The sequence below is a fragment of the Topomyia yanbarensis genome, chromosome 2 (assembly GCF_030247195.1).
Source record: "Topomyia yanbarensis strain Yona2022 chromosome 2, ASM3024719v1, whole genome shotgun sequence".
Taxonomy (NCBI): Eukaryota; Metazoa; Arthropoda; class Insecta; order Diptera; family Culicidae; genus Topomyia; species Topomyia yanbarensis.
Genome location: NC_080671.1, coordinates 103,130,709 through 103,158,632, shown reverse-complemented (window position 1 = coordinate 103,158,632; position 27,924 = coordinate 103,130,709). Strand labels below are relative to the sequence as shown.

At 41.6% G+C, this 27,924-nt stretch overlaps 1 protein-coding gene across 1 annotated transcript; it reads left to right on the top strand.

Moving 5' to 3' along the window:
• Positions 1-5,994: 5,994 nt before the first annotated feature.
• Positions 5,995-13,547, top strand: LOC131679048 (WD repeat-containing protein 81). The gene is made up of 5 exons (XM_058959584.1): positions 5,995-6,240; positions 6,308-6,535; positions 6,819-12,241; positions 12,505-12,966; positions 13,020-13,547. The coding sequence occupies exons 2-5, from the start codon at positions 6,323-6,325 to the stop codon at positions 13,249-13,251; spliced, it is 6,330 nt and encodes a 2,109-aa protein (XP_058815567.1). The 5' UTR covers positions 5,995-6,240; positions 6,308-6,322; the 3' UTR covers positions 13,252-13,547.
• Positions 13,548-27,924: the final 14,377 nt, after the last annotated feature.

Sequence of the window (27,924 nt, the reverse complement as noted above, 5' to 3'; positions counted from 1 at the left end):
GCATGTTAGGAGTTTGAAAAGGATTCTTTGTAACGTTTTATCTAAATAGGGATCTTTAGGGGTGTGCGGGTTAAAGCATTTTCTGATGCAGATTGGTGCCGTGAGTTAATATCTCAATCCTTTTTCTATGTTTAAACCCGAAACTATCGAAAAAAAAAACATTTTTTAGTTTGTTTCCTTTTAGGACAATAACACATCCAAACCCATGCGATTTGCACGACTCCATAGGTTGCCTCATCAGATCTACCAGATGAAATTTGGGATGGCAGGCTGCTAGCGGGTAGCAAGAGTACCAGATCATGCTGTGTGGGGTGCTGTTCCGGTTAACAATGAGGCGAACGAGATATTTGCAGACACGTCATTTAGTAGGACAACTGTCAGTTTATTGGCTGAATTAAGTTTGGTTTTTTGTAAATTTAAAAATCAGAAAAGAATAATTAAGGTTTAAAAATGATATGAGTGTACTCGTAAGGACACCCGCTATCAATTCATATGAAAAACTGACATAATTTTTCCAAATTAAAGATCCCTATTATCGTGGAAGGATCCGAAATGTGAAAAATTCATGCTGTAAAGAAATGTCATTTTCGAGTTTATGTCAATGTATAAAACATCCATTGACAGTTTTCTTTCAAGAACAGTAGTTTTGGAGCAGACTCGTGCATGTATTGCATTCAAAAACATAGGCAAGCAAATATTATTGAAGTAGATACAGAACACTAGATTAGGATTGTCGCTGGTGTTCCCATTGTTTTCGCTTCAAAACATGTTTGTTTTGTTTTCGGTATATATCTGTCAAGGTGCCGCACGTCTATCTGGTAAAAATCTTCGGTCCACATTCTTGGTACACGCAGAAAAAATTAGCTTGTTTGCAACAACAAACTGTTTAGTTGATGTTCAAATTGGTAAAATACAGAGTTTGCATATTTTTATTTCGTCTCTTTTGTACTGCTGTGATGTTTATGCATACAAGACATGCATAAAATTTACAGCAGAAAAAAACGAGAGGCAGACCGAAAAATAATGTGAAATTTGCTATGAATCAAATTTCTATGTGGCAATTTTGATTTACGGCACGGCAATTTTAATACTTTTCACATGATATTTATGTATGACAGAAAATTTTGATGTGCTGCTACAAATTCCAAAAAGTCATGTGTGAAATCAATAGATTCAATATAACGATTTTTCTCGGTGTAAATTTTCGACTGTTATTGTTATGAAATGAAAGATTTTGTAAATGCAGCACAAAGAAATGAAAACTTATCAAAATTCAATGCAGGTTTAGACCATTTTTGCATTCTATGTAATGAAAATACACCAGCCACGAATGACCATTGTTTTGCTGGCTATAACACACCAAAATGATTAGTCGCTATGAAACGACGATAGAGGATATTTTTTTTTGCTTTTTTCTATTTGGCCCATTTGACAGTTATATACCAGGATCAAAACAATGATGTTCCTACCACTGATTCCAGCAACAATCCTAATCTAGTGTTCTGTATCTACTATTATTGACGTTAACATTTCACTTTCTCTTGGGGATTCCAAAATTGGTTAGTTACCCTATAACAAAAGCAAATCTATCTATGCATTGCTCGTCAAACATATGATTACGGCGCAAAAGCCAACTGTGAAAATTCTCTTTGAATGGAATTTCCGGACAAACTGTTAGTGGCCAAACATAGTTCACAGCAGATATTGAAAGAGAAAACTTCTCTCTTTTGTTTACTATCTACATCTGTGATGGACGAGTTACAATTTGTCAGGCATTTCCATTCAAAGTGAATTTCGACAGTTGGCTTATACGCTCTAATCATGGACCCTATTCTCACAGTCACGTCACCTAGTGTCTAGTAGAAAATTTCCTTCTAGTCACCAGGTGACGTGACTGTGAGAATAGGGCCCCATATGTTTATCGCAATACTGCCCATTGATTCAAGACAAACTTATAACACAACATTGTGGACAACCTGTCTCCTTATTAAACGAAAGCTCTCCAAGTCCAACTTGTTTCATATTGGCTGATTATATTACGGCTACTTGCATAAATAATAATATCTCGATAAACATATGATTACGGCTTAAAAGCCAATTGTCAAAATTCTCTTTGAAAGGAAATTCCGGACAAACCGTTACTGGCCAAACACAGTTCACAGTAGGTTATGAAAAAGAAAACTTTTCTCTTTTGTTTACTACCGACATCTGTGATTGGTGAGTAACGGTTTGTCCGAAATTTCCTTTCAAAGAGAATTTTGACAGTTGGCTTTTAAGCCGTAATCATATGTTTGTCGAGATATTATAATATAGTAATAATCCCGAAACATTTCTCTACAAACATATGATTACGGCCTAAAAGCCAACTGTCAAAATCCACTTTGAATGGAAATTCCAGACAAACCGTTATTAGTCGAACACAGTTCACAACAGTTGATGAAAGAGAAAACTTTTCTCTTTCGTTTACTACTAACATCTGTGATTGGCGTGTAACGGTTTGTTCGGAATTTCCATTCAAAGTGGATTTTGACAGTTGGCTTTTGGGCCGTAATTATATGTTTGTCGAGAATTTCCTTCTAAGGCTGCTTACAGAGTGGCCGCGAGAAGCTGAGCAGGCGCTTGTACTGACAATATGATGCGAGATGCGAGAAACCTGCTCGCAGCATATCAAATGGAGCCTGTCAAAGTAAAAGCAGGCAGTCGGCGCCGATCCGCTCCGCTTTCACTCTGACATCCTTCCTTTGGTTTGCAGTAAGCAGGTTTCTCGCATCTCGCACTCTAATGTCAGTTCCAGCCCCAGCTCAGCTTCTCGCCGCCACTCTGTAAGCACCCTAAAGGACGACTCAGACGATACATCAGCTTCCGTCAACGTCAACGGAACGTCACCGTTCCGTCAGGATAACCCGAATATTTGGTGACCATTCCTGTAAGATAACCGCAATGGTATTAGGACCTTAAAAAACCATTCCCTAAAGTTTCCTCTTATCATTAGCGAAACGATAAGCCAACGCTACCGGCAATCATATTGACTATTCCACGTATGGTCAGCGCCACTTGTACCATTTGCCGAATAGGTCGTTAAGTAACGTTACCATTCAAAAATGCCAATTTCTTCAAACAAATTTTAGGGCATATTATAAGGGGAATGGTGATCTTATAATCCATTTTTGCGGTACTCCATTGTTATTGGATATAATTATGTTAACAAGGTACATTATAATGTTACAGTTACAGTTTATAAACATTCTACCATAAACATGGTGAAGAAATGCTGTTCGATTAGTCTAATCTTACACTACACACAATTCATTTAATGTTTTTTTTTTACAATATAACAAATCGTGACGCAAAACAAACATGGTACCATACCACAAATCGTTTCGATCATTTGGTGTATTGTAACCACAGATAACCATTTCTCGAATAGTATAGTTATAGTTTTCGAGTGACACTATGCGATGGGCAAAATGTGATGAGTGTGTATAATAAACTACTTTATCGACACTATCAAATGCGGCTGATGTAAAAAGAACTTTATAAATGTTTTTTTTTCTGATTCACCCAAGAGCCTCTTCCCCCTCCTCCTCATCAGTTCGAATAACTTTTTTTATTCTATCGATTTATGGTAATCTGTGATTTGATTGCATGCCGTCCTCCATGTTCGGTTGTTGACATCTTATGGTGGTGGTACTGCCGCTTTTACCAATTGAGCTATGTCTGTAATCTTGTGGAACGTATTTTGGTCTTCATAATAATCTAGCCACAATCGACTTTAGGAAGAGGGTAAATCGACATGTCATATACTAATAAACTATTGATGATTACGAATGACCATGATTGTAAGAGCTGAATAATTACGGAGCATACCGTATATGGTTGGAACTTCAATTCAAATTTTCCCTTAATTTTCCTTGAATTGGTTTAAGAGGAGGTTTGTGAGCCTTTCGGTGATGGTGAGCCGCGTGTTTGATACAATACATTCATATATAATATATAAACCGTTGAATCTGGTTGGTTAGGCAAATCGAGAATCTGGACGATGCATCTGTTATCAGAATTGACCATCTCTCCTCGTCTTGACAGGTGTAGCAACTTCCGGCAGCTGTGTACTTACGTTGTTAAAAAGACTCATGACGTATACGAAAAATGTAATACATTTACATTGATCCACTTAAGAAAAAGGTATAAGAGGAGGATTGAAATTCTTGAGTTGCTAGGACTGCACTACATGGATGGACTTCTAAAGAAGGGCTACTTCTTTAGAAGTCCATCCTAAATTCGTGAAGCTCCTTCCTACTAACAGAACCTCTTAAACGGCAGTGTTACGATGTGATATATTTTGCCATATACTAAATTTGATTATGATTAGTTTTACCATTTTGCTGAATGTGCTTATAAACAAATTTTTGCTATAGATGAAATCTCGACAAACATATGATTACGGCCTAAAAGCCAACTGTCAAAATCCTCTTTGAATGGAAATTCCAGACAAACCGTTACTAATCGAACACAGTTCACAACAGTTTATGAAAGAGAAAACTTTTCTCTTTCATTTACTACCAACATCTGTGATTGGCGTGTAACGGTTTGTCCGGAATTTCCATTCAAAGTGGATTTTGACAGTTGGCTTTTCGGCCGTAATCATATGTTTGTCGAGAAATGTGAATTGATCTAATCGACCTTCGCTGAGTAAAACATTATTGACAGCCTTGCGGATTCATTTCATTTTTTACAGAAATGTATGAAGCTTTACACTGAAAAAAATCCAAACGTTAATTCTATTTGCTTCAAACCGCTTAAAATTCATATGAAGAAGAAATGCTATTGTTATCACGCGCACACATACCTTCTATGTGTCAACTGTATAAACTATGTATGCAGACACATAAGTTATATGTGCATATTGTTATAGAATGGGGTTTTATGTGCCTAATAGCTATGAAATGTGAATGTAAGATTAATATTTCTTGTAAATACACACATTAGGTTTATGTGTTAGCAAATAGTGTCTATATGCCTCCGTTAATTGCAAAAATCTATGTGTAAAATCAATAGGCATAACGTTTACTTTTTTTTGAGTGTAGATTTTGTCCAAAAACGAAACCTGTGCGCCAAAAATTAAATTTGGAATTTCTTTTATCCAACCTAAATAATCTGATTTCCACTTGGTAAGACATAATAATAAAGTATTAAAGCACTTTATCCGTGGATAGATTATTATTTTTTCCCAATAAATATGTGCAATAAACAAAGATTCGTTATTTCATTTTAACAACACATTCAATTCAATATAAAGAATTATTGAAAACTGTAACCAAACGATTCGACTTGAGGTGAACATTATGGTAATCTTGTAAGGAAATTGTAACGATACACGTTTTTCTTTAAAGCAAACCTTACAGAACCATATGAAAACGACTACCATCATTGTGACTTCAATTCAAATCGTTTCGATATATTTTTTAATAATCCTGCAGAAGCACCTCAATTCTTTTCTAACATACAATATTATATTATAACCATTCCCTATATTGTAACAATAACTCGTATCTTCATTCTGTAATTTTACAGGAAAACGCGTTTATCGTAATATCATAAATAGACCTTAACGTATGTGGTTACCATAGCACTTATGATTTTTGTATAATATGGAGGATTCCAGATAAAGTTTTTATTTATGCGGGAAGTTACATGCAGTTAAATGGAGGCATTCACACACAACATCAACGGCACGGAACGTTTTGACGTACGGCATGTGTGAACGGACGCAAGAGAAAAGTATTTAACTTATCCTGACGGAACGGTGACGTTCCGTTGACGTTGACGGAAGCTGATGTATCGTTTGAATCGCGCTTAATGCGAAGGTCTACCGTAAAATGTGCGTTTGGCCGATGAGGCTCGATCAGCTGTTCGCGTACGTTACAGCTGCAGTGTGCGTGCAGTACAAGTTTGCCACGCACACACAACCGCCCACAGCCAACAACAAAGTTCAGATGTCAAATCGATAGTATTTTTTTTCCTTCTGCACATAGCTGGAATTACGAGTGGCTAGATTAAAAATCGTGTTTAGCTTTAATTTTATCACAATTTTGGTGCTCACTCAATACTATTCGCTCGATGTGGACAAATTACTTCCTCTGATCGCATTAGATCGCGTGTGGGCTTAAGTTTAACGCTGGAAAATTCATTTAATTTTCAGCCCCTGGCAGCCCATTGTTTTCTTGATGTTTACTATTCGTGGTACGTACAAATCTGCAAAAAGTAAGATTTTAGTGAAACGCTTCACTCTCAATCGGTACAATTTCAGTTCGCTCAGACAACGATGGAAGCAATAGCACAGGAGCTAAACATTCCGCGGCGACATATCCGGGAAACGCGTTGTCCCCATCGGTTCCAGCTGCTGGCTCACAAATCATGGCTCAAAGCTTGCTCACAGTCGGGAAAAGTGCCCAGCGAGTTCCCCATCTGCGTTATGGAAGCACTGGAATGGCCCACCGGGGGACCCAGCAGTGGCTGGTCACGGGTGTACATCACGGTGAGTATTGGATGTAATTTGTTCGATTGATAATTTGATTTCGTAATGCCATATAAGCTTCGTTGCGTGACAATTTTATTTTGATAAAAGGGGAATACGCAATCTGACGTTTTCGTTTGTGTATTTTTCATTTACGATTGTTTCACTAATACTTGTAAAATTGACACCATGCTTGCGATGTGTTGTTTAGATATCGAATTGTTCTTCACGCAATCGGGGCTCGGCGGGCATTTTTAAAACATAATTTATGATTTGACTGATCCTATTGACCTACCGTTTACAGGTCTACAAAAAGCAACCGACTAGGGTGATCCCTCTGCCACGCAACAAACTCCTCACCAATTTCGTCGGTGGCGATGCAAATCCCTACGAGAACGAGGACCCACTCCACTACTCCCAGCTGCTTCAATATGTTTCCCAGACCAACAATAAGAATCTCTGGAAGGCCGCCTATCGCAAGTATGCCGCATCACGTCCCGACCCGGGACATTCATCACCGATGGGCGAACGTTTTGATACCGCCAGCAATAACAACAGTACAAAGAAGCAACAATTGCACCAACAGCAGGATAATATTAGCAACATATCAGCGGCGCTGCTTCCACACGACATTGTTCTGCGGGAGGCGCTCATACGAACCTACGGGTGTCGTATCGTGCGGTTAGATGCGGAAAATGGGGACGAATTTCAACCCGCTCAAGGTCCGGTCAGTGTAGCTCAGGGACACGCCAATCTCTATCCGGCTCTGGTGGCGATAGAAACCAGCCTGCATCTGTACGTGATTTTTGATCCATTTCTTGAGAATAATCTGCTGGATTGTGTTACCTACAGTTCGGCTATTCTGGAAAAGTCGCATAACAAACCGTTGTTTCTGGTTTATCAATTGTTGAATCTGATGAAGTCACTGCACGATCGAGGTTTGAATATGGGCAATCTGAGCCTAGGAGATTGTTATTTGACGGAGAATTTGTGGCTGAGAGTAATGCCGAATCTGGAGGCCAATTTGGTCGAATACAATGATGAAGTTCAGCGACAGCTGGATGAGGTATGCAATCGACGGTTGGTGTTAAGCCGGGCTTCTAAGGTACGACTGATGAAAGGGTTGGACTTGAAGTACTCGCTAAAGGATTGGTGCGAAATGTGGTGTCACGGGCAGTTGTCTAATTTTGACTACCTCACAATTCTGAATAACCTGGCAGGGAGAAGAATCGGATGCCCGGAACATCATCATATAATGCCTTGGGTAACGGATTTTTCCACCCGGAATGGTCAGATTTGGAGGGATCTGAAGAAATCTAAGTATCGTCTGAACAAGGGAGATGCTCAGCTGGATTTGACATTTCAGGCTGCCTTGGGGACGGAGGGAACGGTTCCTCATCACGTTTCGGATGTCCTTTCGGAAATTACCTACTATGTTTATATGGCACGAAGGACGCCCAAGTCTGTTCTGTGTAAAAATATTCGACCGATTTGGGTTCCGGCTGAATATCCCATTTCGATACAGCGGCTGCAGGAATGGACACCGGATGAGTGCATCCCGGAGTTTTTTACAGATCCGTTGGTTTTCAAAAGCATTCACGAGGACTTGCCAGATTTGGAAGTACCCATTTGGGCGACCTGTCCGGAAGATTTTATTGCGAAACACCGGGAAGCGCTGGAGAGTCAGTATGTATCGGAGAAACTTCATCACTGGATTGATCTTACATTCGGTTATAAACTAACCGGTTCATCGGCGATTAAATCGAAAAATGTCTGCCTGTCGTTGGTAGACCGGCATCAAAATCTGTGTCAGCGAGGTGTGGTGCAACTGTTCACGAATCCTCATCCGATCAGGCAGTTTGCCACGATATGGAACGGAAAAACACCGCCCAGGCTGAACACGGTTCAAGAGATTCGTCACCGGCTGACCAGAAGCTCGGAAGATTTGTCTCACCAGGGTTCAAGTTCCGGATATGCCGGGTATGATTCTGGCTTCTACCCGGAGTACACTTCTTCGCCGCAAAATCGGTACTCATCGCAGAATTTGCACAGTTCCAGCAGCGGGTACAAGTCGGAGTCTATCGAACGATCTACCAGCTATCATATCAGTGTCCAGCCACGAGTTCCTTCGGTGGTAGTCTTGCCGAAGAATTACAATCCGATTGCACAGCTAAATGCCGTAGAGAATTTGGGATTGTTTATCGCGAAGACCTTCCACACGTCGCCGGTGGCTTCGAGGGAGTCCCTGGGCAAGAACAAAGCCGTTGATGATGATTTTGAACTATGGAACGTTAGTACCGGGAGTAGTTACGAGCGAGAACTTAGCTACGAAAATAATTCTTTCACCAATCGGCTATTTTCCGAAGCCTACGAAGCTTCGCTACTAAAGGACAAAAAAATGTTTCAAAATCTTCGCTTTCAAAGTTTGCAACAACAGGCCAACTCGAAGCAAACTTTCAAACAGTTGGTTCTGGACGTCCGCACAATGGATCTGAAGGTTTTGGGATGCTTGATCGTTGAGCTGTTCTTTGCGCCCAAACTAAGACCTCACGGCAGTTGCCTGCAGCAGGATTTTGACAGCCGTTACGAATCCTGCGTTAAATTAGTAAAAACCAGTCTGAAGTCGTTACCGGTTTGCATACATTACGCGGTAAAGCTACTGCTCGGAATTGACCTTGCCGAAAGGGATTTGATCGTAAGTGAAAAGGGATTACCTCAGCCTTCACCACATCAATTTCTGCAACCGCTGCTGGCCAATCTACTGATTCCATTCCCCTCGCAATACCTACGTGTCTACCAGGCCATCAAAGCTTTCGCTCACTTTGACGAGTGCACCAATCTGTTGGATCTGTACACCTTCTTCGAGTGTGATGGCAAGAACTGTTCCCGATTTGTGAATATCGACAAAATTCGAATCGACTTCCGCCGAAGGATAGCTGAATGTAAGGTAAACAGCTGCGTCGCTTTGACCGATGGTCTACTGAAACCTACTGGTCCAGATCAGTATTCGATGGTCGAGCTCCTGCTGCCGCACTTCGTCGAATTGATCAAATCGGATGACACGTCAATCCTAGCTGCCTGGAACCTATTTGATGCGATCTCCACCGCTCTAGGGGTGAAAGAAACCCAACGATACCTGCTGCAACCGATTCTTCTGCTGTACGAGTCAGAGGACAATGAAATCCGAATAAGCCAGCAGCCGCCACAGTATCCAAGCAAAGATCAAGCAACTCTGAAATTCACCCGCAACACTTCCTTCAAGTCCCGCAAATCGGTCAAACTGTACCACCACATCTTCCTGCTAAAGCTGATCGTTCGCTTCGGACTCCGGTGTTTTCTGGAAAACTTCATCGCTCCGCTGGTAGAAGCGGTCGGTGGTTACAAGGATGCCGATTTGAACCAACCTTACCACTTTCACGAGAACCTACCACCGGGCGAGTTCAAACGGTCGCGATCGTGTCGAAACTTTAAATTAAAAAGTGATGGCAGCGCTGACGACGGTGGCGATCACGATACGGAGTCGCCGTCGGTTTCGAACACGCTTGTGTCGCCGGATGCTTCAGATAAGACGCTTTCTCCGTCGACCGCACAGAACCTTCCACTGGATGAAGCATCTTACGGAGAGGACGACATCGAAGAAATGTTCACATTCGACGATGATCAGCAGCAGTCGCGGGTGTCCAAGAAAAAGTACATGACTGTCACCTCCGCTGGGACGGATGAGTTCAGTGATACCGAGGTGGAGACTGCAATGAAGAAAATCATTGACGATTTTGACTTGAAAGCCGATATTAGCAGTTTCGATCTTCCGCTGAATCATTCACAGGCTGAGGAAGCGATCGAGGACACATTGGAAGAGGAATCCGGAGAGAACAGTTTCATGGAGCAGTTTAATCTATCAGTGATCCTGACAGATGCTGATGATCCGCAAGATCCCAAATCGCCAACAATTCCGATCCCTTCATCCTTCCGAAGAAGTATTGAACTCAACTCAATCGGATGTGAGATCGGGAGTAAAAAGAGCATTGACTCGCTGGAGTTTCTTTGCCGGACACCACGAGATGAGAAACCTGATAACGGTACCAAGAATACGGTGAACCCTGTACAGAACACACCAAAATCGGCGGAATCCAACAAAACAAGATCTACCCGAATCTCCGAGATGAGCTCGGAAAGTCTAATCTGGCTATCACATCGACTAGGTCCCGTCCTAACTGCCCGTTTCTTGACCAGAAATCTGCTGAAGATGCTAACCCTCTGCTATGTCGGACCGGAAAATTTAGTCCCCAGCGACACCCATGTCGGAACGCATCCAGCTGGTAGCCTAAATTATTTCACCATTGCCAACGGTTGCGTGACCGGCGACGAAGCCGCTCAGCGAGTTCTCGAATGTCTCACATCGATCTCAGCCCTGTTCGGGGATCAATTCATCCTTCTGCAATATTTCCCCCATGCTAGCGAATTGATAGCTCTCTGTCGAAAGAAAATGACACCCACCCTGGAGGGTGGCCTCATCAGCTCCCTCCAGCTCGTCAAAAGTCTCATCCCCTACCTCAACGACACTACCGTAATGGACCAAGTTCAAGATTTTCTTCTTCGCTCGATCATCCATCCAATCATTCGTCTGCTGGAATCCACTAAATTCGTAATGCCCAGCGGCTTCCTCGCCCGATCCGTTCTAGCCCGTAAACTCATCGACACTCTGTACGTAATTTCGACTCGAATTGGTCGCGAAATGACCCGGGAGCATATCTGCGTTCCAGCTCTGCAACGTTTCTTTTTGATATTCGACAAAGCCTACGGTCACAACGAACATCTGCGTGAATTGAAACCACCACCGGAATCCAGTCCGTCCAGCTCCGGAACGGACGATTCCCATTACATCGAATTCCGCCGGGACGGAGGAGTACGCGAACTGTCCGTTCGCGGTCAGGAAATTCGTCAAGTTCACATCAAGGGTCAAGAACCGCTGGACAGCTACACCCCTCCGAGTGCCCTTGATTTACCCCTACCAACAGCAGCAGGTGAACCAAGTACCGCCACTGTTCAAGGATCCGTTCGTTTCAAAGCCATCGATGAAATCCGCGACGTTTTCACGCCGAACCTGGCCTACAGCTGCTTTGTCCCCTTCCTGAACTACCTCGGACAGTACGAAATCTCGCAAACGGTTAAAAATATGTCCCTTATTCTAAACCTCTGCCACGATCACGAACAACCTGACTATTCAACCGCGAATAACCCAAGCCGATCAGATCTCGATCAGCAGGAGGAAGAAAGTCAGTTGGAATCGTTGAATTGCTCCAACAGCTTCGGATCAAACATCGTCGGTAACCGGATCGAGGTTCGCAACGACACCAACAAGATCGAACTGGAACAGAAGGAACTGCTCGGAATGGTCACCTATCGGTTGGAGCAGGTCAACAGTTCCAGGAACTTACGGGGAAACTGGTTGGCGTACTGGGAACATGAAATTGGTCGCTCGGAAAAGGATTATCGATTCAATTTGAAACAGATCAAGCTGCAAACCTATAGCGGTCATAGTAATTCCGTCAAGGCGATACTAGCGCTGGACAATGAGAATAGTTTCATTTCCGGCTCCAAGGATAAAACCGTCAAACTATGGTCACTTCGGAGCGAAGGCGACGGAAGTAAGATCTCCTCTTGTCAATTTACCTACACGAACCATCGCAAGTCGGTGCATTCGTTGGCGTTTTTGGAATCGTTGAGGTAAGTGCATCCCATCATTATACTAAATCCTGAATTAGTTGTGAAATTTGCGTTTCGACTTCGTCTCATCAGAATCCGACACTAATTTAGTGACAGTGAGTCCACGCAGGAATGTCTCACAAGAAAAGGATTCCCGATTGAGCTTTCGTTTTTCGTCAATCACTAAGTTAGTGTCGGATTCTGATGAGACGAAGTCGAAATGCAAATTCCATACTAATTTAGTGATATAACATAGTGGATACTAAACCCTTTTCTTTCGCCAGACTCACCATTTCCTGCGATTCCGGCGTCCACCTGTGGGACCCTTTCGTCGGCTCACAAATCGGTCAGCTGGACGTACCGAAGTACACCCCGGTTTCGCTGGTGAAAACGTTTCCCTCGCCAAGCTGCCTGGTGCTGGCCGGAACCGCCGATAGTTGCGTCAAAATGATTGACGCTCGTACCTTCAGCTACTGTCACGAGTGGCGAGTGTCGAATGCTCCGGTTGGGTCGGTACGAACCATTGCCGTATCGCCGAGCGGTGCCTGGATCGCGGTCGGACTCAGTTCCAGCCACATAACCGTTCTCGATAGCCGCACCGGATTTATCATTTCCTCCTGGCGAGCGAACGATAGCGATCTGCTGCAGCTGCTGGCACCGAACGAAAATCAACTAATCAGCACCAGTTTGGATTATTCCGTGAGCGTGTGGAACCCGAACACCGGCAATCTGCAATATAATATGAAGTAAGTCATTGCGAACAATTTGCAACAAAGGTTAACAATAATCTTTTTTACAGAAACCGTCCCGAACCGGTCCACTGTCTGGCTAGCAATGGTCCGGAGTTGATTGTTGGAACGCCAACCAATCGGATAGGCGTGTACGGTTCCATCAGTACCGATACCACCTACTCGTACACGAAGCTTCGATCGGAGACTTTTAAAGGTGTACTGACCAGTTTTGCGCTGCTGCCGCTTAATCGGATGCTGCTGGTCGGTGGGGACAATGGCAATATAAGTTTGCTCTGTTAAGCTTACTGTTTGGTGTGATATTAGTAGCTCTTTAACTTGTGTTGCAAAAAAAAAGTGTGAAAATCGTGTGATCACATTCCTTCCTTACGGACTCACTACACTGCTATGGTGCAGTTGTATGCATTCCAAAATAATATGCGTTTGTGATGCAAAACTTGCCACTGATGGCGTTTGATATTTTCTGAACCCGTATCTTATACAACCTAGTGGAATCTCAGTAAGTATTATCGAATATTGTGAATTTTCATACCAAATTATTAGGTAACTAAGACACCCAGAAATAGCATATTACCAAAGATGTGGGATGTATTATTTTGAAAGAAATTCCTTGCTTGCAACGTGTTCACAATGTCAGTATCTGTTCTCCGTATTTAACTTCCAAAGCCAAAACCATGGCACTACTATCTTTTTGTTAAATTTTTTGGCTTCTGTTCAACAGATTTCGCTGCCGATTCTTGGCGTACAGGACGATTGCTTGGTTAGTGCTTTTCGCTTACGGGAACAATCTAGGTGTCAAACTTCAGACCGTCTAATTTGCTAAGCTCTTCGGCTCCCTTGTGCCATTCAACGCTACGACTCTGCTCCCTTATAATGGCCCCTATTCTCACAGTCACGTCACCTAGTGACTAGAGGAAAATTTCCTTCTAGTCACCAAGTGACGTGACTGTGAGAATAGGGCCCAATATTTAGCGCCCTAACTCATTTGGGCCTTTTGGCTCCCTTGCTGTGCCATTTAGCACCACCTCTCCCGAAATCGTTACTCGCTGTTGATTACGTCATTTTCGCTGTAAGGCAGTCTACGCCACCACTCTGTTGACCATGTTCCACGTGTTCACGATGCTTGTCATTCTGTGGGGGGGTTAGTGGAGCGATGGGGGCTGCATCCAATAGCACCAGTGACTCCCCAGCGGTGGTAGGAAATAGCCCTACCAACACACTGGACGGGTCACTACCCGCGATGCTTAAGGTTGTGGAGCAACTCGATAGCATCATCGAGTTCGCAAACGCGAAACAGAACTTCGGCAAGGATCTGAAACAGAACCTGCTGGTGCTCCGCAAGTCTGTTCGAGTCGCAAGACAAGAGCAGGAAGCATACATCAAGAGGGTAGAGGGAAGAGAGAAAACCGACAGAGGAACCCAGACAGGGGTCTTCCTCTTCTATGGAGCAGCCACGTCGGCCAAAGCGGCGGCTGATTTCGCCTCGAAGATCAAGGGCAAGACAGCGCCGAACCCGAAGCGACCTAGGCAGTCACCAGGCGAGGGTGCAAAAAGCAACGCCAAACGGCGGGCAACCACGACGGCCAAACGCCGTTTGGGCGATGTAAACCGGGTGCAAATGACCCCGCCGGGCAGCAAATAAGTACCAGCAATCCGGCACAACCGGGACTGGGAGCGAAAACTCCTGGAGGTTGGTCAGTAGGGGGAAGCGGACATCGAACGCACTCCGACCCGTAAAGAAGGCCAAGTACAGAGGCGAGGCCTTGTGGGTGAAGACCGACGAGGACAAATATGCTGACGTCCTTAAGTCAATGCGGGCGGCCAAAAGCCTCTCGACCCTCGGGTAAGACGTGCGCAGCGCGAAGCGCACCAAGACCGGCGAAATGCTCTTGGTGCTGAAGCGAGGCGCTCAAGCTAGAGCGGCTTACAAGACCTTGCCCCACGAGGTCCTGGGTAAAGGCGCCCAGGTGAAATCATTAGGTGCGGAAGTGACTCTCCAGTGCAAGCAACTGGACGTGTTCACGACCGCAGACGATGTCGTCGCTGCCGTCACAGTGCAATGAGAGCGGGATTCTCTGGCACGCAAGTAGCCAACATCAGGCTACTTACTGCGGAAGCTAAAAAGGTTACCGAGAAAGGGAAGCTGAAAATCATCTGGTCAGTATGTCCAGTTAGCATTCCCCAACCGCCTTCAGTGGATAGATGCTATTGGTGCCTAGAATCCGGCCACAAGTCGTACGAATGCAAGGGAATAGACAGGAGCAAATTATGTCGTCGCTGCGGCGAGGAGGGGCATAAAGAGCGGGGCGTGCACTAAGGCGCATAAATGCCTTATCTGCACCGCTAAGAAGCAAGCCCGTAACCATGCTATGGATGGACCTTCGTGTCCCTTCGGTGAGGCCAATAAGAAGATGCCGTGAACGTCACACAGCTAAATCTTAACCATTGTGCAGCTGCCCAACAGCTGTTGTGGCAGTCGGTCTCGGAGTCAAGGACAGATGTCGCCCTCCTATCCGACCCGTACAACATCCCTGCCGGCAACGACAATTGGGTGTCGGACGGGTCTGGGATGGCGGCAATCTGTACTACTGGACGGTTCCCTGTTCAAGAGGTAATACACTCCTCGTCCGAGGGTGTTGCGATTGCCAAGATCAATGGTGTGTTCTATTGTAGCTGCTACGCTCCACCAAGATGGCCCATAGAACAGTTAAACCAGATGATCGACAGGCTCTCGTCCGACCTAGTGGGCCGGAAACCGGGAGACTTCAACGCCTGGGCAGCAGAGTGGGGCAGCCGCTGTACAAATATCAGGGGCCAAACACTACTAGAGAACTCCGCTAGCGAATGACGGATCTCAATAATGGCCGTAATAACCTACGAACTTGGAACTATTGAGAACCAGAGCTACAGGTTCAAAGCCCTGGTAAAGGAGGATGGTTGTGATGATCTGGGTCGCGGTCATCACGTAAAGCAACAAACAAGTCCAAGGCGTGAAGCGACCCGTGCCGAGGGATGAGTGGTCGAGGGGGTGAAAAAGATGCTCGATCGTTAACGGAACCTGTGGGGTACCTGGGCAACCCCCACTGTAAGCGTCCCCTACCACGTTACTGCGGAGCTCTAGCGTGGCAGACCTTTTTTTCTCGCGCAACTCGTGAGAACAGTATGAGCGAAGTAAATTTAAATAAAAATAAAAAAAACGGAGGTGCCGAACCCCCTTGCCAGAAGTAGAGGTGTGCGCCGATTCATTTTTAAGCAGCGGCGGCGTGAGCGACATATTTGGCCAGCGGCGCTGGCGTCGTCACGCCGTTGGACCCTATCGGCGGCGTGTGTCGGCGTGACGAATATTGACGCCTATGTAACTAAAAAAAATCTTTGCCAAATTTTCGGTCTCTCTTGTAACAGACTTCGCAGCACATACAAACAGACGTTACAGGTTGAATAAAATTCTACAAAAATCATCGCCCACGATGTGCTACCGACATCTGTGGAACCACTGAGAACTGACATACAAGTAAAGTTTTCAACTTGTGCAAGTAGACAACAGCAAGTAGCAACTTGTCACTGGTCGGCGCTTCGATCGACCAGCAATCGCTATACGGGACATGCATGCAAATCGACTTTTTAACCAAGGCCCGGAGGGCCGAGTGTCATACACCATTCGATTCAGTTCGTCGAGATCGGCAAATGTCTGTGTGTGTATGTATGTATGTGTGTGTGTGTGTGTGTGTGTATGTGTGTGTGTCATTTAAACTCACACAATTTTCTCAGAGATGGCTGAACCGATTTTCGCAAACTTAGTTTCATCTGAAAGGTATAACGTTCCCAAAAGCTGCTATTGAATTTTTAGTTGATCCGACTTCCGGTTCCGGAGTTACGGGTTGAAAAGTGCGGTCACACAGCAAATTCCCATATAAACTGGTACCACCATGATGTTCAAATGATGTAAAACATATCAAAATTGATGTAACATTACTCTAGTTTGCGGGTCTGGATCACTAATGATCAATCAAAGCAGCTTTGACCACATTGGCCACCTATGACGGTTCATGACACCCCCGGGGAACCCGCCAAGTTCCTAAACTAATATCACACCCATTCCACAACGAATTCACTACCGATTTTTACAAACTTGATTTCAAATGAAAGATACAGTAATGCCATTGACTGCTGCTGAATTTCATTCGGTTCTGACTCTTGCTTCCGGAGTTACAGGGGTGTTAGTAAGGATACACTGGAATTTTCCATATAAATCGGTACAATCGTAATACCTCAGAGGCTAAAAACTATTGAAATGGTCACCAAATTACTTCTAATCGCAGATCTAGATCACTGATTGCCAATCAAACATTCTTTGAATATATTGTCCACTATCGACGATTCCGGAAGTCCGGAATTTCGGGCATATTCCACAATTAAAGTCACATCGGTTCATCGGTGATGACTGAACCGATTTTCTCAAACCAAGTCTCAAATGGAAGGCAAAATATGCAGTTGGGTATTGCGTCGCCGGACCTCCCCCCCCCCCCCTCCGCCTTGCCCTTGCACCTCCCTCCTTCATCACTCCCCTCCTCTTGGACTACCCTCACGCCCGCATTTCCTTCATCCACCCCGTATACCAAAATAAGATGAAGGATTTCTGACGCATCCTCCACTCCCACTCTACTAACCCCCCATTCCCTACATGTTCAAACCCATTCCACCAACCTTTCCAAATTATAATCACATGAAGATAACATTGAACTCATTATGCTACATAGTATGGATTGAACTCATGCTTATTAAGCTAATTAAATATTATTCTTTTGCCTTTCTTATATAGAAAGGTTATGCAATTGCTCCAAAAACTGACTTTCTAACCGAGGCCCGGAGGGCCGAGTCTCATATAACATTCGACTCAATTCGCCGAGATCGCAAAATATCTGTGTGTATGTATGTGTGTATGTATGTATGTATGTATGCATGTATGTATGTATGTATGTATGTATGTATGTATGTACGTATGTATGTATGTATGTATGTATGTATGTATGTGTGTATGTGCGGATTTGTTAACAAAATGTCCACATCGGTTTCTCTGAGATGGCTGAACCGATTTTTACAAACTAAGATTCAAATGAAAGGTATAATATTCCCTAGGTTGCTATTGAATTTCATTTTCAACCGACATCTTGATCCGGATTACGAGTTGAAGAGTATGGTTACAAAACAAAATTTGTTGATTTGTCCACATCGGTTTCTCGGAATTTTCTGAACCGATTTTGACAAACTTGATTTTAAATGAAAGGTCCATCAGCTGCTGTTGAATTTTGTGTGGATCCGAGTTCTGGTTCCTGAATTACAGGGTGATACGTACGATCACGCAGCAAATTCCGATTGTAACGAATTTTGCGATGAATGTAAAAAGGTGATTTTTTTCCAAAATGTGCACAACTGTTGAATTTGTAGATCTAGGTCCCCAACAGTCATTCAAAGGCTCTTTGGTCACACTGGCCACCATCGACGGATCCTGAAGTATCCAAATTCAGAATAACGGTTATATTGGTTTCTCTAAAATGGCTAGACCGATTTGATCAACTTAGTCTCAAATGAAAGGTGTCGCGTCCCCGGAAACTGATATTAAATTCCATCTCCATCCGACTTCCGGCTCCGGAGTTACGGGTTGTGGAGTGCGATCACATAGAAAACTCCGATTCAAACCGATACCGCGATGAATGCAAAAAGGTGCTCTTATATATCTCGACAAACATATGATTACGGCCTAAAAGCCAACTGTCAAAATCCACTTTGAATGGAAATTCCGGACAAACCGTTACACGCCAATCACAGATGTTGATAATAAACGAAAGAGAAAAGTTTTCTCTTTCATAAACTGTTGTGAACTGTGTTCGACTAGTAACGGTTTGTCTGGAATTTCCATTCAAAGTGGATTTTGACAGTTGTCTTTTAGGCCGTAATCATATGTTTGTCGAGATATGTACTTGCCAAGTGTAATAAGAATGAAAGAGATTTCCATAATGTTATATTGTACGAACCAGCTATTATATCATAGTTTGGAGAAATGAGAAAGGCACAATTGCACCTCTAGGTGGATTAAAACAGGTTTTTTTTTCAACTGATGCTCCAATAGTGCCCACCCTGCTTGCCAAATGCAAGATAATAGATGAAAGGTGGAACTATTTTTACAGTTGTAAAATTTGAAGAACGAAATAGAATAATTGTCGATGTCGCATACTACGACTTCGCGTGAAATAATGATTGCAATGCACAAATTTAAAGAATGCAGAATAACGACTGTATTTGAATGACCTATAATAATTATTTATTGTTCTGTATTTGGGAAATTAAGCAACGGTAAAACAGTTTTTGTTTTGCTTGAGGAAATTGTCGTTTCATTGTTTTTTGTTTCTATTTAGTCTTCTTTACCGTCGCTCATTTAGAATCCCGCAGATATCAGGTACTTTAATACGAGGCGTTATTAATGGCATTACTGTGCAGAAATGTCACTTTTAATGATCGTGTAAGGACACCTTTCAAGGTAGACATTACTTTATTTTCAGGCTGACGTTTACTTTTACTTCTTGTAAGTACAAAATTGCCGCGATGATAAGGCATACGATTCCGTGGCAATACATTTTCTTTCAACGTACGATTTGTTTCTATCTTGAGTGCAAAGTATGCTCGATGTATTGGAATCATACAGATCTACATTCTGACGAAACCTAAATATACAGGTGCACAGTGGTCGCAATGGTACCAAAACGTGCGTTTAATTAATGGTGCTCTAGGAGTTCATTTTAGCGTTTTGGTGTGTTAGGAACACTTTTTCAGAAAGGAAGCCCCCTTCTTTTGATGTACACTGAATTGTGATTAATCCACCTAAAAGTGAGATAGAAAATTTATTTCCACTAACTTTCGAGATAGAGGCATAATGTCAATGACAAAGTTATAGAAAATTCTACTGCGAGAAAACTTGTTGAACATATAAACTCTCCAAAATGTAATGGTGTTGAGATAGAGCGCGTTGTTTGTGGGAAGCACCCAAAAAATCATTTGTTCATGATAACTTTTTTCTGAGATTTTTGCAATTCTTCAAATGTTCTATGAAGTAGTTGAAATTAAGAAATTACAGATATTTGTCGAAGACGTCAACATTTTTTACTTAAGAGTTATTAAATAAGGTGGGTTGAAAATACCGCCATTTTGAACGCCAATTACTAAAAGATGTGGAAATATGTGGAAGACATTTTGATTCTATGAGAAAGACAATGACAAGTACTACAAGAAAAAATACTTCTCACAACGGGCATCCACCGGCCTGTATATAAAAAATGCTTTCCGGCAATGTATGTTTTGCATTTTGTAACAAAGTAAGTACGACTTTTTAAACATAACTTTTTTAGCTAATTTCTCCAGCAGTTCCGGGGACCAACAAATACTAATCAATTGCATACATTTAGTTAGATTCGAATTGTGCTCACAAATAAACAGTGTGGTAGCTTGTGCCGCAGTGTGCCACAATGTGCCACGATGTGCCATGGTGTTCATTAAAACGAAAGCAATGGTTGCTATGATTATTTAACTACACTTTGTTGACAGTTTTTGAGTTGTCAGAAGTGTGTCTCATTATGCCACACATTGTGGTAACGAGTGAAATGAGCGTGTCTTACTGGGAATCGTAATCTTATATCGTGTTATCGTACCTCTGTGTATGGCACATTGTTCTAAGCGACTCACCCGTTGGCATCAGCGCAGTTTTTCTTCAAATTTTCAGCAAGCGAGCGAAACATTTATAGCCGGTGAGTCAACCACGTTATTTCATATAGGGCAAACCAACTGTAGAAGAACCAAAACCACTATTACCGTGCTGGAAACCGATTATGGTGCTGAAATTACGAACTCCTCTCAGATAGCAGAAGTTGTCAGATCCTACTTCGAGCAGCTTTACAATTCGGAAAATTCCGATGAATTTTCACCTTTAAAAAGAATACCGGAGAAGAAGGTTGAAAACTCGACGGTGATGCGACCAGTCACAGCAGCTGAAATTCTCAACGCAATAAGAACCAGTGCCTCTCGAAAATCACCGGGTGGTGACGGACTGGAATTCTATCTAAAAACATGGCACATTATTGAACCGGAGTTTACCCGCATAATAAATGATGCACTTAACGGCAACGCCACAAGAAAGTTTTTTGATGGAATCGTTTCGACTATAAGATTCTAGCTAGAATTCTAAAACAGAGAACGGAAAATCTGTTACCGCTCGTACTGTTAGACAACCAAAAATGTTCAAACGGAAAGAGAAACATTTATGAAGCCACTAACAGAACTCTTGATGAGATCTGTAATCTTAAACATCGGCGTCGAAACGCGATGCTGTTATCCTTTGATTTAGATCACGCATTTGATCGTGTTAGTCATCGTTTTCTACGACAAACACTTCTCAAAATGAATTTCAACGTAGGTTTTGTAAACCTACTTGGAACAATTTGGGAACGATCTTGCTCAAAATTGGGAGCTTAACGCATGAATTCAAAATAAATCGATCTGTAAGACAAGGAGACCCCGTTTCCATGATGCTGTTCGTGATTTATCTGCAACCACTACTAGATGCAATTAAACATAGTCTACCGAATACTGTACTGAGCGCTTATGCTGATGACATATCAATGTTTTTTTTTGGAAATGAGTCATCACCCTAGTAACAATTGTTGTTTTATGTTACTCTTGAAGACATTCTTAAAACTTAGAATGCACTTGTAGTGTGCCATAAAACTAGAATTGCTATTTGGGCACTTTTACAGGTCGTAGCCTTGTTTACGGAATTCGGTCGAATAGCGGGTGCAGTTCTCAACATACGAAAAACTGTCGGTGTAATTGTGCGGTGCACAATGTATGGGATCAGGAATCTGGATGGCTTGTCTTGATGGTGCTCCAAAACGACGACGGTTGTCGATTCGGAACAGCAATAGGTTGTCCGTGTGCTAGTCGAACTGGTGTCCACAATAGATTACCGCGGGTGGGGTCTAAATGTGGATCAATTCGATGGGACGAACACTAATTGCTTCCTTGGGTGCGCACTCCGATGCGCAGCAAGTCAGTGGACTGTATTGCGATGGCTCAGCTACAGCAGCAAACGGATGCCTCAGATCCAGCAGTGGAGGACGAAACACGAATGGTGCTCTTTCGGTGGCAGAAAGGAAAATTCCGGATTCTCTTTGGATACGTACAGAATGCATTACTTTTATACCTGATTCATTTCCGATGTCTGAATCGGCGTTGTGTGATGTTGGCTCCTCCCACCTCCATTGAAACGAAAAAAATATGATGGTACGGCTGGGCGGGAGGGGAATTCTTGCTAGGACATGATTGAACAGGATTTTATTTCTACTTATGAACTATGGGGGAAAGATACAAGTAATGGGATAAGATTTGTACTCAAGCATAAGATTTAATAATGGATTGGGCGATAGTGGGTGAGGAATTTAAAGCAAATATCGGTCAGGGAAAGACAAGAGAGATTTTTATGAATTTAGACGTTCGATACCGAACAGTAATGATTAGCAATGTAAATCTAACAGCGGACACAGAATGGCTAAACATCGAAAATAATGTTAAAATACTAGGTGTGATTTTCGGTGATAACATACGACAAGCTCAAAAGCTGAATTGGCAATCTGTTGTTAATGGCTTGCGCACGCTTTTATGGTTACATAAACCAAGAAAGTTTAACCTTCACGGAAAACCTATTCATCACAATTTCAACTAAAAAATTAGTTGAGTTTTTGGTTTCGTCTAGTTATTATTTGGGCGAACTAATTTTTTGTTGAAAACAATAATCCAACGCTGTTGGTTTGATGCTGTCAGTTTCAGTCTGGACACGAACGTTTCAGCCTAGCACAAAACTTTAAAAGCCTACCTGAGCTAAAGCTTGAAACGCTTGTCTCAGCTTGTAACGCTTGTTTTAGTCCAGACACAATTGCATATGTCGTTATACTACCTTTTCAGCCAAGACACAAACGACTGGAATTCAACTAATCTCATTGTTGAATTAAGCTGCTTCATCGTAAAATGCAACATAGGATATTTCAAACGTTTTGTTTCACCGATCGACGGATGAAGGTATGGAATTAAATTGTTGAAATACTCCAGTAATTCACACGTGATTATAATATATAGTTATGTTTCTCATAATGTTATCTTTTTATAGACTGCACTCTTAGATGAGACGAAATAGCAAAGGTATTTAAGGATTGTTGGTAATTGATTGATGATTTCAATTTTAGATGAAAGGTATATTTTTTTCTATTTAGTTAGCCAGCACTACAAAAAAAACTTCATACTTTTTCCACATCTAGTTTGGAATCTCAAAAGATGAAAAATAATTATCATTTTGCATATTACATTTGTTAATAATTGAAATTTTACTATATAATCGACTAAATCCGAAATAGCATGATTTTGACAATTTTCGACAATACTTTCAACTATCAGTATACAAGTATTGAAAAAAATGTCAATCAAAATCATCCCTTTATTGAAATTTTTTTTAAGAAAAACTAAGTAAAATCAAAATGAGATCAGTTGAATTTCTGTTTTTTTTGTGTGCTGGTTCAGGAAGTTGCGTCCAGGTTAAAACAAGCTTTCCAAGCTGAGACAACTACCTACGTGCATAACCGTTATGCCCAGCGTTTATGAACATAGTTGCTGTCGCTACCATGATGTATTTCAGTAAGGTGTGCATCTTGGCTACTTTGCTGTCATTTCGTATGATGTGCGTCTTGAATCAAAATTAATAATAATTTTCAATAACTATTATTTGAGAATCTCGCAAAATTAAGAGAAAATTTAGTTACGTTTTTCATTTTTCTGTTGAAATCAACTAATTAGGAAAACAAGAATTTTTTTGTTATTTTCTTCATCGAATGGTTATCAGTGAAGTCAAAAGCTTTACTGGTAAACCGACTTCTAAATTCTACTCCCCAGCTTCCGTTTCTGAGCAGTGTTTTGGAAAATACGGATATCATAATTCCGTCATTTTGCACTCATATCAAAGACAAATAATAAAGACGTAAATCGAATGAAGAAAGTTTTAAAAAATTGTGGCTCATTTTACAATTTGACTCCGGTCCCTTCAGATTTGACCACACTCACCGCTTGATGGCGCCCCAGTTTGAAGTTCCTTTTGAGAGTGTCTGAGAAAAAGAAAAACATCAACGCAGGCCTTGGTGCATCGGAAAGATATGGTCTGAACCTGTATTTAAAACCTAGGAGAAAATCACTCTATTCGAACGGTAATACATATTTACAACAGTTCTATTGTTGCTACTGTTCTAAAAACTTTCCAAACAAAATTCTATCTCTGGATTATAACCGGATGGAATGAATGTTTTGGCTTTAATTTAGTGTAAATAAAAAGAAATTTGTATTTCGTGCAACATAAAAATTGTACATTCCCTACTGCCTCGTTGCAGGTAAGTAGCTACTAAAATAAGAGTGATACGAAGAAAGAGTTCAAATATTCTGCAAAAGTTTGTATTAAACTATATTGTTAGTTTTAAGATGACTGTAAAATATTTCATAAAATACTATTACTCCCCCTCTTGTATATCAAACTGAATCCCTTGTTTTAAAATTTTTCATAAAATAATCTTTTGGCCCTCTCTTGTATATTGAAACTTATTTCTAGTCTTAAGATAGCTGTAAATATTCTTTTCTTTTGTTAAAAAAAAAATTTCAACATTGTAACCTCCTAGTTTTAAGATATCCAAAATGTAAAAACAAAAGAATTTGGCACCGCCAAGCTAACGCATTTGTGCCTATCAAATAAACGAAATGAATAAAAAAAAGTTTGTATCAAAGTGAAAACTAATCTAACCGTCATTTCCAGCGTCGAAGTAACACCTGTCTAAAGAACTACAAAATCGCTAAAACAAATGGGTAGGTTAAACGCAAGACCGAAATGCACGGTTGCGCCGGATCTTGTTTGCTCGAAACCGTCCAGCTATCACCTCAACACCCCAGTTAAACCCATTTCGGAACTGGTTCGGAATTCTGAATGAACTCAGTGTTGGGTTTTTGATGTTACCTTGCTGGGATCTTCGATAGCGGCGAATGGCGGATGTCCCAGAACCAACATCGAGTGAATAGGCACAATAGTACAGAGAAGGAGCATGCAACCAATATGCAAATCCTCGTAGCCGTAACTGGATGAATCAGAAATCTTTCCAACCAGTGCCGAATCGTGAACTCAAAGTACTTAGAGTTCTAAGGTGATTCGTCTTTGGCAGTAAGTAGGTGAGGAGTGAGGTAAGCATGCAGCAGGCTGCGGGGAAGAAAAATGACAGCGAACAACTTTGTTTACCAACTGAAATCCAAGCAAACATATGGAGAGAACTAGTAAACAATGTTGTTAGCTGTCGTTTCTAAAACCAACATGGCTGATCGACGTTTTTGAGGATCGAATCACCTGAGAATAAAAACTCCTTGCGTGAGCTAGGACACAAAAGTTCTCTCCAGGAACACAACGCACATGTTGCACTGATACAATTGTATTACCGAACAAAACTACATTTATTTTTACGGATACCAACTGCAGGATAATACTTTATTCTTGAGCCTAATTATCTATCACAAATTGTACAATTGAACGTTCGGGACTCGCGCCCGTTTCGGGTATGACAAGTCATCGGTCGACCACAGCAGCACGATCAATATCATTCACTCTCCTGCGATGTTTCTGATACCGAGTGATAATAAGAGAGCCTCCGCCTTCCTTATCACGCTCGCTAGCAGGTAGATGGTGATGACTAGGGCCGTCGAGAGCGGCGGCGGGCCCCAAGGCTAGTGTTACTGACGGGCCCTTCTCAACTTACTTATTTGAATCTTGATTAGAGGACTTGTATATATTCATTCATATATCAAACTATGTTGCTGTTGCTAAAATTGCTATGGTTACGAGTTTTTCAATTAGCGGGTTCCCGGGTACTCTTTTGCCCTGTTAAAAATGTACACAATGGTTAATAACCTTATTAGAGGTATATGGAGATAATCCGTGTATTCGCACCATGTTTGTGTCATCGCCTTTATATATACAGAGGTACTGACTTCATGTTGCCACATTCAATGATATATTTAATTTTGCGCAATAAACGCTTCTACTTGATTATTAGTCTGAAAAATAATCAGTACACTATGTCCAACTATGAAATTGTAAGGTATAGACATTGATCATCTTTACCTCCATTTGCAAATTTGATATTTTTAACTACTCCAACAGGTGATTTTAAGGGACACCTCGAAAAGTAAACAGGAATACAGTTTGACCACAGTACGGCCATTTTCCGCTTTGATCGTCATTCATTTTTATTCACGTTCGACACAGTAGGTTGAAGTAGGGGAGACTGGGGCTAGTTGGCGGGGTTTTTTGGTTACAATTTTTATCGCCGATTTTTTTAAAGTGTTTGATGCATTGTCTCCATTTTTAGAGACAAAAATATACGACGCGGAAAACCCGCTAACTTACCCCGGCCCCGGGGTAAGTTGGCGGTATGTGGGTATACGCCAAAAACTAAGCAATCAAATGGAGATTCAATTACCTCAAGGGTCCTTTTGGAACGTGCTGAATGTCTTTTCGAGAAAACTGTATATTAACCGACATTTGCTATTATATTTCAGTTTCAATACCCCGCAATTTTAACTTTGACGCGTACTCCCTATACAAAAGAAAATTTTCGAAATTTTTTATGGAATTGGCCGGAATAAATGTCTCCTACATTGGCGAGATACACAAGAAAAAGATTTTCTTACTTTGGAGTGAATTCCAGAAATAAAAATATTTCATGATTTTATTGCACTGTAAATAGTACCGCCAACTTATCCCACGTGCAGCACCGCCAACTTGCCTCAACCGCATATTTTATTAAAAATTATTTAAAAAATTACTTTTGTTTGTGGATAGATGTAATATCTATACGGATGCTCTTTTCACGCGCTATCGAAAAATATAATCATTCGGGAAATAGATTTAAAATCACTCTAAATAACGCAAAACATTTAAAATTTAGAACATTTACGTGGTATACTCGAAAACACAATATCACCCACAACTTCCACCAAACAAATCGTTTTGCAACAAAAACACATTGGATAACGGGTTTTACCTAACTTGAGGTACACAAGAAGAGCCAGCGCTATATGTCTAATTGAAACAGAGAAAAAGGGATTCCGCCAACTTACCTCAACCGCCAACTAGCCCCGGGCTCCCCTACGATATTTTGCTTCTGTGGTTTAGACAAAATGATACACGGGTAGATTTATCTGTTGGTAGCGGTGGAGCAGTTTTTAGCTTTTGTTGTTAGCAAGAATAAGGTAGCAAATTCAGCTCGTAATTCTCGTTTAACCCTACAACGGTTTCGTAACTTTTTCTATACGTAAACGGTTTTGTGGGTACATTCGTACCCCAGAATTAAAACCGCTCTAATATGCCTAGTTTTTATTGAATTTATAATTAAATTAGATAGTTTTATTCAAAAATAAGCCAATCAAAGAAGCCTTTTCAAAAATAATCGTGCTTTGCAAATTTTTTATGCACATTTTCATTTTTATACAATTTGTCCTAAAAATACGTCAACATCCCTTTTTAACCTTAATATTGCTATAACTTCGGAAGCTTCTAACCGATTTTTACTATCTATACGGCGTTGTAAATATTATTAAATTTCCTTTTGAACAAATAGTAAATAATTCAAAAACCGACCAAAAAGTGCATTTATTCCGATGCTTGTTTGAACACCAAATACAAATACAATACAAATAGTAAATATACAGCAATATGCAGTAACGAAGTTAAAATAGGCGATGAAGGAACAGACCAGTGCATTGTACGTTCCAGAACTTGGGCTACAGAAGATGAGGAATTGAGTTGTGCGTAGTACATATTATATACAAATCATATTT

Excerpts from the sequence above, each read along its gene's own strand:
- LOC131679048 (XM_058959584.1), top strand. The coding sequence starts at position 6,323 with ATGGAAGCAATAGCACAGGAGCTAAACATTCCGCGGCGACATATCCGG. Across the intron at positions 6,536-6,818 it reads GGTCACGGGTGTACATCACG|GTCTACAAAAAGCAACCGAC; the intron begins GTGAGTATTGGA and ends TACCGTTTACAG. Across the intron at positions 12,967-13,019 it reads AATCTGCAATATAATATGAA|AAACCGTCCCGAACCGGTCC; the intron begins GTAAGTCATTGC and ends TCTTTTTTACAG.